The sequence below is a fragment of the Anopheles gambiae genome, chromosome 3 (genome assembly GCF_943734735.2).
Source record: "Anopheles gambiae chromosome 3, idAnoGambNW_F1_1, whole genome shotgun sequence".
Taxonomy (NCBI): Eukaryota; Metazoa; Arthropoda; class Insecta; order Diptera; family Culicidae; genus Anopheles; species Anopheles gambiae.
Genome location: NC_064602.1, coordinates 93,744,187 through 93,757,208, shown reverse-complemented (window position 1 = coordinate 93,757,208; position 13,022 = coordinate 93,744,187). Strand labels below are relative to the sequence as shown.

General features: G+C 50.2%; 2 protein-coding genes across 14 annotated transcripts; both read right to left on the bottom strand.

Moving 5' to 3' along the window:
• Positions 1 to 1,234: 1,234 nt before the first annotated feature.
• On the bottom strand, positions 1,235 to 7,560 carry LOC1280655 (ADP-ribosylation factor 1). Of its 12 annotated transcripts, none has more exons than XM_061654589.1 (7): positions 7,383 to 7,530; positions 7,102 to 7,322; positions 3,438 to 3,904; positions 3,172 to 3,356; positions 2,974 to 3,083; positions 2,746 to 2,871; positions 1,235 to 2,568 (listed from the first exon to the last, which is right to left on the bottom strand). In XM_061654589.1, the coding sequence occupies exons 4-7, from the start codon at positions 3,317 to 3,319 to the stop codon at positions 2,404 to 2,406; spliced, it is 549 nt and encodes a 182-aa protein (XP_061510573.1). In that variant the 5' UTR covers positions 3,320 to 3,356; positions 3,438 to 3,904; positions 7,102 to 7,322; positions 7,383 to 7,530; the 3' UTR covers positions 1,235 to 2,403. The 12 variants fall into 12 exon arrangements, with proteins under 12 accessions (XP_061510573.1, XP_061510566.1, XP_320516.2 ...); XM_061654582.1 differs by having other exon boundaries at positions 3,438 to 3,907; positions 7,383 to 7,502; XM_320516.3 differs by lacking the exons at positions 7,102 to 7,322; positions 7,383 to 7,530 and adding exons at positions 6,263 to 6,630; positions 6,729 to 7,028 and having other exon boundaries at positions 3,438 to 3,907.
• Positions 7,561 to 7,880: 320 nt separating this feature from the next.
• Positions 7,881 to 12,795, bottom strand: LOC1280657 (mucin-22). 2 transcript variants are annotated; one of them, XM_061654568.1, is made up of 7 exons: positions 12,145 to 12,795; positions 11,464 to 11,859; positions 11,306 to 11,387; positions 10,104 to 11,233; positions 8,880 to 10,031; positions 8,658 to 8,796; positions 7,881 to 8,543 (listed from the first exon to the last, which is right to left on the bottom strand). In XM_061654568.1, exons 2-7 carry the CDS (start codon positions 11,833 to 11,835, stop codon positions 8,446 to 8,448), a joined length of 2,973 nt encoding a protein of 990 aa, XP_061510552.1. In that variant the 5' UTR covers positions 11,836 to 11,859; positions 12,145 to 12,795; the 3' UTR covers positions 7,881 to 8,445. The 2 variants fall into 2 exon arrangements, with proteins under 2 accessions (XP_061510552.1, XP_061510551.1); XM_061654567.1 differs by having other exon boundaries at positions 8,880 to 11,233.
• Between the last annotated feature and the right edge of the window lie 227 nt (positions 12,796 to 13,022).

The following is a 13,022-nucleotide window of genomic DNA, read 5'->3' as shown; positions in this document are numbered from 1 at the left end:
TGGTTTGAATGTTTGTTTTCTCCCCCTTGTTTTTGTATCTTGCAACTCCATCAATTCTGCATGTTGCACAGTAGTACACACACTCAACAGAAGTGTGTGTGTGTGTGTGTGGGGTTATAATTGGTTGCCCGGCTTTAACACGTTTGTCTAATAGTATTATTACGTCTGCACGCCATCAAGTGAACAAGCAAAACAATCGAAGCAAAACTGAATTGCCAAACGAAAACAAATTATCAAAACAAGAAAAGAGCTAACGTAACTCTGTCCCACCGTTCGTCCCGCGGAAGCAAATCGGGCGCACGGTTATTCATTTCTTTGTGGTTTTTGGTGGCCACAACTGTCGCCACTGTCACTGCAAAAGTAGTATGTTGATGGTAATGTGTGTAACTGTTAAGAGTTTGAGATGAACGACGTGGCGTGGCTCTCCCGATCGATGCAACGCGCACGCAAAAGATTGCAAGATGATCGATATCGTGCACATCACATCAAACCCCGGGAGAGCGGTGGAGTGTCGGGGACAATGGGGTTTACATTATGCTAAGTGTCCTTTTATATGGTTGTTGCAGTACGCACTGTGCTGGTGGCTGACAGGCCCGAACGGAATGGTTCAAAATCGGGTAACACCAACAGCCTCAGACACGCACATCGTCATTTGAGTGAGCGCAGGCACACTTCGTACCCAGATTCGCATATTGTTTTACTTTTGCAGTTTTTTGTTTGTTTGTTGTGATCTCCCGTTTTATTATTAGTTGCAATTGTTCCTTCCTTCTTTTGCTTTTTGTTTACCTAAACATCGTTTCATTATCTGTAATTATACATATATATTTCCATTCACCCCACGTTTCTTCCGCAAGCAAGCAGCAGCAGCAGTAGAGCGTGGCGCGTGGTATTGTCCTTCCCCATTCATGTCTTTAGAGTCTCCTCATCGATGTTTGTGAATGTCACCATTTTTATCCTTGCTGTAATTATAGTCGCGTGTGAAAGAGTGTGTATGTCTATATGCTGTCTTTAGTCGTTTGTCTTTCCGCTTTCCGAGCGAAAAACCACAGGGAAAGCATTAATAATTGCACATGCAACGTGGACTTGGGGACGACAATAATAATAATGCGGTATTGAATATACGCGCACGGCTTCGTCCCACAAGTGTTGGGGAGACAGGTCATGCGATGGATGTTACACGTTCGAGTACGTTGTTACATGCTACAACAGAGAAAGGAGTGTACACGCGCGCACGCACTTTTGAGGAGGCTTATATTTCATCCTTTAAATGTTTCCACACCTTCGTACCCTGCCTGCCACACACACACACACACACGACGCATTGCCTATTCTCGCGCCCTTATCAAAACCTCCTCCCAATCGTGTGAGTGTGTACGTGTGTGTGTGTGTTTGTCTGCGTCTATGTTAATGTGTATAATGCGCTCTCTTATTGTTACATTGCCTGGTTAAATAATCATTTTTATCCTTTCTCGCTCGCTCTTCCTTCGTCTAGCCCGTACACTCTAAGCTTAGTTTCAGTGTCCGCGTCTTTCCCGTTCGCTGTCCGTGGGTAAGTTGGGTGTACGTGTGCAGCAAGTGTGTAAATGTATGTGTGTGTAATTGTGTTAATGTTAAGTGTTTCTCTGTATGTACTTTCTTAGCGTCAAAGCCTAACCTGTTCCACTTTCCGCTTGATTATTAGATTATTTTTTTCCAGACATCATATGGGTCGTTCATGTTTCAATAGTAGCTATTGTGCACTCAAATACTCCTTCAAGTACATCTCCGCCACACTTGAGGACAAAAAGAGAAGCGTAATAAACATTCCGCTTTAAAATATTGCGCTTCTTCCTGCCTCATGAGCTAACCAACACATTAACATGTACACACACAACAAACACACACACTCTCTCTCACAAGCCCACTCGCCAGTGCAACGACACAACACCCATCCACCACACTCCGATGAACTGAAGAAAATCCCGCTACACTACCGCCCTACCGCTCTCTGCATCCCTTCCTGCACACACTATAAGCTTCTTATACTGTTCCATGATCCTTCTGCTTTCTTTTGCCGAAAAAAAAACCTGAATAAACTCGATCAAGCGCTCTCTCGTGCCGTCGTCGGGGGGGAAGGTGCGACGACAGTATGATGGATGACGACAACACACGTCGGCGACGTGCACGTGCGCGCGCGAGCACACACACACACGCTGAGCTCTATCTCTCTACTATTAATTCCTTTCCATGTCCTTTCTCTCATCGGTCATCAAATGGATGTTTGTTGCCTGTTGGTTTTCTGCTTCTCAGTTTTGTGTGTTTGTAGTTTACTTGTAGTTGTTGTTTTTGCTGCTGTTGCTAATAGCTAAATTTGCTTACGTGCGCCGGGCGAGCCTAAGGGGCGCAGCTTCCACTCCTCTTACTTTAGCGGTTTGCGTTTTTCAGCTGGTTGGAAAGCCAGTCCAGTCCTTCGTACAGTCCGTCGCCGCTAGTTGCACAGGTGGCCTGAATGTACCAGTTGCGGTTTCTTAGCGAGTGTAGTCCTAGCTTGTCGGTGATTTCTGCCGCATTCATCGCGTTTGGTAGATCCTACAAAAGGTGGGAAGGGAAAGGGAATGCAACCGTAAGCGTTTGATTTTGGGAAGTCGACGACGAAAGGCGCTAATTTGAGGCGGTGTTTGATGTTCGTAAGAAGCATGCCGATCGTTTTGCCTTATGCGACGGATGAAAAGTTAGCGACAAGCTGCTAAGATCTCGATCACGTACCTGTTTGTTTGCGAATATCAGTAGAACAGCATCTCTGAGCTCATCTTCGGCCAACATTCGCATCAGTTCTTCCCGGGCCTCGCCGATACGCTCTCTGTCATTGCTATCGACAACGAAGATAAGTCCCTGGAAGTTGTTGAGAAAGAGACAAAGAGAGAAAGAGAAGAAAAAAGAACGTAAGTTGATCCATATGACCACACGCACATGCTAACAATCTCAATAACGTACTTGTGTGTTCTGGAAGTAATGCCTCCACAGGGGCCGAATCTTATCCTGGCCGCCAACGTCCCAAACCGTAAAACTAATGTTTTTATACTCTACAGTCTCCACGTTGAAACCTGCAAGCAAAGTAGTAGACAAGTAGGAGGTAAGTTAGATGAATGTAGGAAGCAAAGGGACATCATGCACAAAACACCAGCCACTTACCAATTGTAGGAATCGTTGTAACAATTTCACCTAATTTTAGTTTATACAGGATCGTGGTTTTACCGGCAGCATCCAATCCGACCATCAGAATTCTCATCTCCTTTTTGCCGAACAATCCTTTGAACAGGTTAGCGAACACGTTCCCCATTTTGTTGCTTTGTAGAGTTTATCCTTTCGTTACACACCTGCACACAAAAAGAGAAGGGTGGTGCATTAGATTAACGTTGGACTCAAGAGGATGGCATGCTGCTTCTACTTCTACGTACTTTTTACTCTCACTATCGAAGGATATGGATCGCTTCCGATGTTGCTGTGTTTGAGCCGGTTTGGTTACTTTTAGATAGTTGCTTCTGTACACCGGGTAAGTAGGGCCAAATTTTATTGTGCCCGTCCAACAGTGTGTATGTATATAAAGGAGGGAAGGAATGGAATGTGTCACAGGCGCGCGCCACTAGTAAACTAATAAACCTAATCTCTCTTTCTCGCTCCACCGGATCCGAAACTCTCTACAACGTCCCAAACACACCACCACCACCACTGCTCGGTTGTCTACGGACTCTATCTTCACTTTTGCACACTGCCACGCGGGGGGACCACCGGACGCTCGTGTTGAATGTGCGGGAGAATTTATCGTAGGCGGCCGAGGTTCCGTCGCTAAAGAAACATTAACGCACACAAACACACTGCTGCTTCTCTGCTGTTGATGGAACTTTTCAATCTACGCTCCCGTCAGCTACTGGAAAGAAAAACAAAACAAGAAACGCATTAATTCTCGTCTCCAATTTAAGGTTTTCTTCTTTACAGTTGTAACATTTAAACTACTTCAATATTCCATTTCCACCCGGTTCTTGACATTTCGCCGGAAGTGCGTGTTCAGCACAGACCAGCCACAATAAAATCGATACTTATTTACCCCAAGCATCGATCCATTTCTAATTCCCTCGTGTTTTTAAGTTGTCCAATGCGGCGTGTGTTTCATACCACCCTATGGACACATGCACATACGGGCTCATTTCTTTGCTCTGCTTCTCTCACGTGATACACTCTTCACGATAATGAATCATCGCGACGTGAAAGTGGCAAAATTTGCACCATTGCAAATTAATTAGCCAAGGCGCGTTAGATTTGCAAATCGCTACTTAAACAAAACAGAAAGTTTGGCAAATTATGGCCTGTGGCTATTGGGCCAGCTAGGCGTACTCGACCAGCTCCCTCAGAACGGGGACTGTACAGGGAAAGAATACTACAACTCATACGTTAACAGCCACATGCCAATTAAACGATTAACATCCCCCTTACAACGGCTTTCTTCCACCGGGCGTCTTTTTCCCCTCCCCTCTGGCCGGCGATGTTGGCGGAGAAAGCATCGAAACTTGAACGATTTTACACACACATCCAAGCAGCTTTGCAATACTGACACACAAACGCAGCCACGCACAGTTGGAGCATAATGGAACGCACGGGCGCGCGCACACGCTCACACACATACACCAAGGCTCGTGCGATCAACGGACTCGCCGCCGACGGAAAATTTTCTATCAACCACCGTGGGGGGAAGCAGTGTATTTAGGGGAGTAGCATTCGATCGCTCTCTTTCTGCTTTCCAGCAGCAGTTGCGCCTTTCCGTTGCCCCTTCCGGGCTGCACAACCGTTTTCCGTAATCTTCAATGTTGCCACTGTGTGTGCCTGGGTTCGGCCTGATTGACACAGGCGCGTTCAAAACTTCAGCAAAAGTAGCTTTTTTTCGGAACACAGGGGGGTGGCTCTCTTGCTCTTACTCTCTCTCTCTCTCTCTTTCTCTCTTTTTCCCATTCCTATCCACACTTCCGTTTTGCTGGCAGTAACATTCTGTGTGCCCGACGCAAATGGGTGGCTTCCCGTGCTTCGCGTCGTGTGTAGTGGTGCGAACGCCTTGCTGTGTGTGCATTTGTGTGCGTGAGCATTTGTATGCGATGAGCGGCTTTCTTCGGTAACGTGTACGTGTTGGGGCTGTACGGTGAATCAGCTACTTCGCCACCGCAACTACCACCCCCCCCTTAACATATGCCTAACCCCTTGCGGGAAAGGGGATGTTACTGGGCTTACTTTCTTATCAGACATTTATTCTCCCCCAGTAAATTGGCTGTTTGAAACTGCCAATTCAGTAGCCTGGCAGCAAATATTGCTCTTAATTTCGCGTGCGAATCTTTTCCTGACTGTCCTCTTTCAATAAACTTTTCCTTCCAATCCGACTTAATTGACTCCGCACGGTCGTTGGGGCTACTTTTCACAACTGTTTAGTCCAATTAGGCACCGTTGCTGCTGGAGTTCGGCAATCATATCCCCGCTGTCTTAAATTTCCAATTGCACTTGTGCGTTTCGTGGGGTGTCCATCCTCAGATGTGGCATTGTTCTGTTCATTCTCGGCTTTTCTTATGCTCGCTCTCACTTGCTCTCTCGCGCGAGCACACACACTTAGAAACACTCACACCCTCCTTCTCTCTTGCTCGCACGGTGAACACGTCAGAGCCCAAACGGATTTCATACAGCCCTATTTTCTCTTCCTTCTGCGTATTTGTTTTCCAGACTAGCAAATTGTCGTAGGGCGTCAAAAGGACTTTAATTTTACAAGCAATTATAGCTGTACAGAAGTCAAGCTGGATTACGAATTAAGGTACTCTTTTTTCGCCTGCAACCGATTTCATTCCAACTCTTTCTTCCTTGTGTGCGAGTGCACGGTGCTACAGAATGATGATGATGATGACGACGATGATGACTTTGCTCCAATAGTCATACACAGCACACGCATACACAATACACACACACACAGTTGCACATACGGATCCGCTGATGACGACGACGGCACCGCTACCACACCACCACCACCACCACTACTACCAAGAAGCCGTGTGGCGAGCAGAAAAGGAAGAAGCAGCACGGCTAGCCCAAGATGGCGACCGCACAGGTTACCGCTGGGCGACGGTCGCGTGTACACTTCGCGGCCGGGTTTTCACACCACCGGCCGTGAATCACGCCCAACCAACTAGCCCCACCCGTGCACGGAACGTTCCCCCACCGGCCGAACCGTATTTTAACCGTGTCACTTACGTACTTTCTTAACTATTTGCGGCCAAAACCCAGTGCTATCGCGGTCCCGACCTTTTCCGTCACTTTTCGTCACCACGAATTGCCAGCCAAAGCTCGCGTTAACTTTCGCCCCTATGTACACGCACGCACACACACACAGAGATACACAGACGCACTGGTTTTCGCCGCACCTACTGACAGCCGCTCGGCAATGTCGACATTCGCTGCCACGTCGTCTGACATGTGGCAGGTTTACAGGTGCAGGTCCGTTGCTTCCACAGTGGCCAGAGCAGTTGCTTTCTAATTTCACGCGATGGAATGGTTTTTAATTTATAATTGAACAGAAACCGGGCATGCAATGTTTAGAAAAGAGATCGTTTGTTGTTGTTAAAACTACAATAAAAATATCAATTAATGGAAAACCGAAAAACGACGATCCCACTCGCTCGATTATGGTACCAGCTGGTGGGGGAAAAACTGGAGCAACATACCGGAAAACAGGAGGACAGTTTCACAACGATGCTATGTTTTTGGAAATTAAAACGAACCACTAAATACAAGCTTTACGTTGCAATAATCACTTCTCCATCGTTGCCTTTGGAAAACAGCTTCTTCACAGTACCAATCGTAAACAATCCATATTGTTGCCCTTTCACCGTACCATATTGAATGCACTTGGTTCTTTGTTGCTAGCCGGCCTAGATTGATATCGCTTCGGTTTTTGTGTCACAATCGTACTGTTCTTGGCAGCACTACACCCATGCGCTAGTTTAGATGTTCTGCCACATAATCCAATTCATATTTTCTATTGAATTTCTACTAATTGGTGAAAATGGCCTCAAACGTCACGGCCTTATCGATTACCTTTATGCTCTACCTTTGTTTTTACAAATGCAACTGAAACGGTACGAAAAACGATAAAATTGCACTCATCCCGGGTGCTGCACTGCAACTTATAAAGCAACTTTGGTGCAAGCTGTTCCTGCACCACCAAAAACAACGTCGTCCCCCGTGTATCCACGTCGCCAGTCAGTCAGTTTGCCACCGTGCTTGTTGTCGTCGTCACAAAGAAATGCGTTTGCAGCCTGGAAATGCCCGAGAGCGACACACAAATAATACCACACACACACGTCCGTCAAAGGTACCTTCGTCTGGAGCTCCGGGATTATCCAGCCCAACAACCGCTCCGGGATGAACCGCAAATGCAAAACCGAACGATTTGGATGTTATGACTTTCTGCCTCTCTGCGCACCACCGCAAATTTGTTGGAAGATTGATTCTTCTCGGAATGACAAACGGCGATCGCCGCATAATGGTACGCCGATGCGATATGGCGGTCATGCGGCGGTGACCCTTTTGGAGAGGAATGTTTATAAAATTAATGAAGAAAAAAACTTTTATTCTGTTAATTGAGGCATATTTTAAAGCGTTCTCATATTGTTTTAGTATTCCTACTGGATTCCATTCGTTTGCCGCACCTCCGCTATGAAGCCGCTACTGTGAATATTCAAAATGACCGTTAACGATAGCGAGTGAGCTTTTCCAGAAGCAGCCCATCAATCCCAAAGTACAAACTCCATCGAAATTAAATCAATGCTAGAATAAGGTCTCAAAGCTGATAAAATTGAATGAAACCGGTTATATTTGATGTAATGTTAAGTTAAGTTGTAGTTATTTATTCGAACATCTACATTATCTGTGAAGCATTTGAAATTTTCAAACAAGCAAACGCGCACAGAGCTTTCTCCGCCTTTTTGTGTGTATGTCTGACAGTTTTCTTTTATCTTCCCCCTCTGTTTCACCTCTCGTATCCTTAAGAAGAACAAACAAAATGCACTAATGTCAGTTACAGAATCCTTACCGTCAATAGTTCTTTCCTACTTGCGCAAAGTAAAGAAACGCTATCGACCCTATGCCTTATAAAATATCTTACAAGCGTACAAATAATTAATGAACCTACACTTACATCCATCCTGCTTACGTGTTTGAACTGCTGAGAGACAGTAATGAATGATGCAATCTCGCCCATCAAACGGGCGAGAGGCCTACTAACAAGCTTAGGGTAGAGGCGGGCCTAAAGGACAATCAAAACGCGTGTCAAGGATAGAACGCGCACGATCAAAACCTCTCCTACAAACGATATACACTTGCCACTAACTTCGCTCCCGTTTGTGTGTTTGCTCTCTCTCTCTCTCTCTTTTTTGCTTTTTAGTTGACCAGATTCAACGTTTGATACGTTTCATCGTTGACCTCGGTGACCATCAAGTTACCATCGGGAAGGAGCAGCACGACGCGTCTTGTACCGCCTGTGTATGGGAAGTGGTGTGAAGAGGGGGGATTGTGGTATATGTTTGGGTGTGATTAGTGCAATGCTGTGGCGCGCAGTAGGGTCGAATGAGTAACGTGGGGTCGCTTCTTACCTGGTGATGCTGGGTCAGCCTGTACCACCTCCGCCGTGATTTGATTGTCCTGCGAGTCCTCCGTCTGGATCGTCAGCTCCTGGTTGGTGTCGACCGACTGCTGGTACTGTGCCACCTGCTCCTCCGTCATCTCCTGGCCCTGAAAGCACAAAGATACAGCGTAGTAACGGGGTTCGTTACGTTCGAACGGTTTTGAAATGTCCGGTTAGTCAAATCACTCACCTCCTGCGGAACGGCAACCGCTTCCGAGACGGCCGCATCGAGCGTCAGCACGCCGCCAGTACCGGCCGCTCCTGCCGTGCCCTCCTCTTCGCCCTCCTGGGAAGCGACCAGCACGCAGCTCTGCTCTCCGTCCGCGCCCTGCGCAATCAGTATCGTCTGGCCCTCGGCATTCTTACCCGCCACCTGGTACAGTGTGCCGTCCTCGCCCGCGACGATGATCGGCGAACCGTCCTCATTGGTCAGCAGCTGCTGCACCTGCGTGTCCGTTTGGTCGCCTCCGGCCGCCACCACCATCTGCTCGCCCGCAGCCGCACCGTCCGCGCCCGCCTCCGACGACGCAGCACCACCGGCACTGTCCGCCTTGGGCGTTACTTTCTTTTCCTCCGGTTCCGCTTCCGGGCTGGGGACGGGCGTCGGTTCACCTTCCGCCTGTGCCAGCACCTTGCCCGTCACCGGACAGAGCGTCATTGCGGGCGGTGGGCTGGGCGGCGCCACCGGCTGCTGCTGCTGCTGCTGCACATTCGCTGCCGAACCGTCGCCCTGCGCCTCGCTCTCCTCCTCCTCCCCGACCGTCGCCTTCTTGGCGCTGCCGCCCGCCACGGTGGACGTCGTGATGACGCGCTTCATCACATGGACGCCTTGGCGGCGCAGGGCGTTCAGCTTCTGGTCGGACGAGGGCGCTCCCAGCGTGCGGGTCATCGTCGCGCTGCGCATCACGTTCCCGGGCGTACCGCTGCCGACCACCCGACTGCTGACGGGCTGTGGCTTTTGCTGCCCGGCGGAGATAACGCGCGGCGATGCGCCCACCACGCGCTGCTGGCCGAGTGCGGCCGAGGTCGTTACCTTGGGGACGGGTGTGCCGGGCTGCTTCGACACGCCAACCACCGTACCGACCGGGCGCTGCTGGTTGGCCGGCGAAAACGGCACCAGCTTGGGCGCCTTCCGGATCGTCTGCTTGACCAGCTGCTCCGTGCCGTCCACGTTCCGGCGGATGAAGCGTGTCGTCACGCCGGACGAGTCCGTCGTCGAGATGGGGGTCGAGATGGTCATCGGGCGGGATGCGAGCGTGGTCGTCGTGGCAGCCCCTGCTGCTGTGGCGGTCACCCCCGACGTCGCCGCCGTTTTCGGTGAGCTCTGTGGGGAAGAACCGGTCTGTTCGGTTTTGACCTTGAATATTCCGTGCACACCACCACCACCCACCTCCGACTTGGACAGGATCTTTACCTTGGCCGCCACGTCAGTGCCGCGCGGGGAGAGGCGCGTGACGACCGAGCTGCTGTTGCTGTTGACACCGCCGGTCGGTAGCAGCGGCACCTTTTTGCTTATCCCGCTTGCCACCCCGTCCTGGTGCGTTTTGATAATTACGACTTCCGCCGCATTGCCATCCTTACCGGCAGAGCCCACCGAGCCGGTTCCTCCGTTCACGGCCGTCTTAATAATACCGGAGGCGGTGCCCGAGCCGGACCCGGACAGTAGCTTGACGTTTGCGCCCTGCGTGGCCTTCGCCAGCGTGTCGCTTGCCGTGCTCGGTTCGGTTTTCACCTTCTTCACAGCACCGTCCGGGCCACCGTCGGTCCCATCCATGGTGCCATCGGTGTCACCGTCCTCGTGCTTGCGCTTGCCGCTCGCCATATCCTCGGAAGAATCGCCCGGCGACCTGTTCCCGGCTGTCCATTGCTTGACGCGATCCATTGCGCTCGTCTTGGAGTTGCGCATGGGCCGCAGCTGATTGGCCGCTGCAGCCGACCCAGGCGACGTACTGGTGGTGGTGGTGGTGGTGCTGGCGGCGGTGTTTACCGTCCCTGTGGTTGATGCGGTCGCCGACGCACCGGCCGGTTTGACCGCACCGCCCTTCTCCTGCCGCTGCAGCTGCAAGGCCCTTGCTGCCGTGGCCGCTCGCTGCTCCTTCTGCTTCGCCAGCTGCACCTCGAAGTGCTCCAGGATGCTCTGGCAGGAGTGCAGATGGGTCAGCGGTTCCCACGTGTTCTGATCGTTGGTCATTCGCGCCCACTTCACCAGGTACTCGTGCATCTTGATGATGGGGCTGAACCGTTTCGCTAGAATCTTCTCCACCTCCTCCTCGGAGAATGCGCCCGACTTCGGGTGGGTGCGCGTGGCGTACGACCGCCTGGTGGGGGTGCCGGGCGTCGTAGTGACCGGGCCCGCCTTCACCACCGACCCGAGCTCGGGCTTCTTCATCGCTTGGGGCAGTTGCGCACCGACAACGATACGATTTTTCGTCTCAACCGGTGCGCCGCCTGCGCCGGCCGGTGTGTTTGGTTTAATGTCGCCCGGTTTGCGCACCGTTGGCGTGAACCGGTTCGGTACTTGCGCACCCACTGCCGGAACTGTTTCTGCATGATGGGGGAAAAAACGGCGTAAAAATGCAAAAAGGGATCTTGTTTACCGTACTGATGTTCACTTACTCTTGTCTTGCCCTTCAATCGGTGGTTCGAGAATCGTTTTCGTGATCTTTACCGGCATTTCCTGCAAGCTGCCAGCTCCCGTCTAAAGGAGGGACGAAGGAAATGTAACATTATTCCATCTAAAATGTGCGGTTTAAGAAACTCCAAACCAAATATACCTTCGAGAACGATTGGATCGTTTTCCCTGCCACGATCCACGTGTCGCGCACGGACTCCTCCAGCTTCACCCAGGTCTGGTACAGCTTCCAGGAGTTGTTCTGGCCCGGATTTCTCTCCTCGCCGGCCGCCTGCCGCTGGGCCGACTTCCACAGCAGAAAGGCCCACACCTTGCCCTGCGCCTCGTCGCAGTTGTGCAGCGTCGAGCTGGTCGTGCGCTTGCAGTCGGGCTCATGCTCCTTGTGCTCGCGGAACAACTCGATCAGATGAAAGACGGAGTGGCACCGACCGCACACCAGCACGTCGGTGCAGGCAATGTCGGCCTGCGCCTTCTTTATCAGGTCCGGATACTTGCCTATATCGGACGGGTCCATTTCGGTTCCCTTTAGTGCCGGAATCTATTGCCGGAAAGGCGGGGAAAAGGGAAGATTAATTATAATTTACATTCCGTCCACAGCCAACGGTTTTTTTTTTTGGTTGCCGGGGGTTGGGGGGTTGTTTGTTGTTGTTGCATGGGAGCTTGGATGCAGGTCAAGTTGTATAGAAGAAAGCTGTCCAGCCCACCCCATCGTCGAAGGGGAGGGTTAACATCTAGCAACACACACACATCCCCATCCCGACAGCTGCAGCAGCAGTCGATGGCGCTTTAGCTCCGCTTGCACAGAGTTCACCGATTGTCTTACCTTGACAGAAAGTGGGACTACTCTGGAAAAGTTAATTTAAACCTTCTTTACTAGCACTACTAAATGGTCACTGCACGATGCTAGAACAAGTCCTCCCGTGCCTGCTCTATCTCTCTTTCGTTCACAGTGTTCCGATGGAATGCTTGCAAAAATAATTTTCACCAAGCGACGGTCGAAGCTCCAAGCGGAAGCCGTGTCGTGGAAATTCGGCGAACAATTTCTTTCTCACACACCACCTCGTACGCGTTAGCCACCCGGTACGGACCTTTCCGTGCCTCGATCGCACCGATATACCGCCAAAATACGCAGGGAAAACAGCCGGGAAAAGTTTATGCTGTGCGGTCGCCTTTTTGCTTGCACGGTTCGCTTTGGTTCGTTCGCTAACTCTGTACCGCGTACAACGCTGGCCCAAGCGAACAGTGACGCCGCGACGTGGACAAATTTTCGCACCGTGATTGCTGGTGTTTGTTAAAATTATTTTGTAAACACAAGTGAGCTTGAGAATGTTTGCACTGTTATTTTACTACAAAATGAAATTAAATGAGTTGAATATGAATTTATACAACGTTTTTTAGAACTGTTTGTACGAGAAATGGTTTTGGTTTGAGTTGGCTCGTTCGCTCGCTTTGGTTCGTTCGGTAACAATGGACTGCGTACAAAGCCGACCCAAGCGAACAGTGGTCGCTCAACGAACCATGATTCTGACAGATGGCAGAAAATCCCACAGGGTGTCAATTATTTAAAACGAATCGCTCGAGATGAACGGCCGTTAAATTGGGAACGATATGAAGCGATTGGTTTAGGTAAAATTTGAAATAAAATCTTGAGTTTTAATATCCTTCTATCTAATTTGAGGTTCAAAATGTATGTAATCCGTT

Bases quoted from the DNA above. Each gene is read 5' to 3' on its own strand.
- LOC1280655 (XM_061654578.1), bottom strand. From the start codon at position 3,319: ATGGGGAACGTGTTCGCTAACCTGTTCAAAGGATTGTTCGGCAAAAAG. The intron at 2,872-2,973 runs GTACGTTATTGA...AACAACTTCCAG, and splicing joins ATTACTTCCAGAACACACAA to GGACTTATCTTCGTTGTCGA. The intron at 2,569-2,745 runs GTACGTGATCGA...CACCTTTTGTAG, and splicing joins TGATATTCGCAAACAAACAG to GATCTACCAAACGCGATGAA.
- LOC1280657 (XM_061654567.1), bottom strand. From the start codon at position 11,835: ATGGACCCGTCCGATATAGGCAAGTATCCGGACCTGATAAAGAAGGCG. The intron at 11,234-11,305 runs GTAAGTGAACAT...CCCATCATGCAG, and splicing joins GATTGAAGGGCAAGACAAGA to AAACAGTTCCGGCAGTGGGT. The intron at 8,544-8,657 runs GTAAGAAGCGAC...TCCCATACACAG, and splicing joins GGCTGACCCAGCATCACCAG to GCGGTACAAGACGCGTCGTG.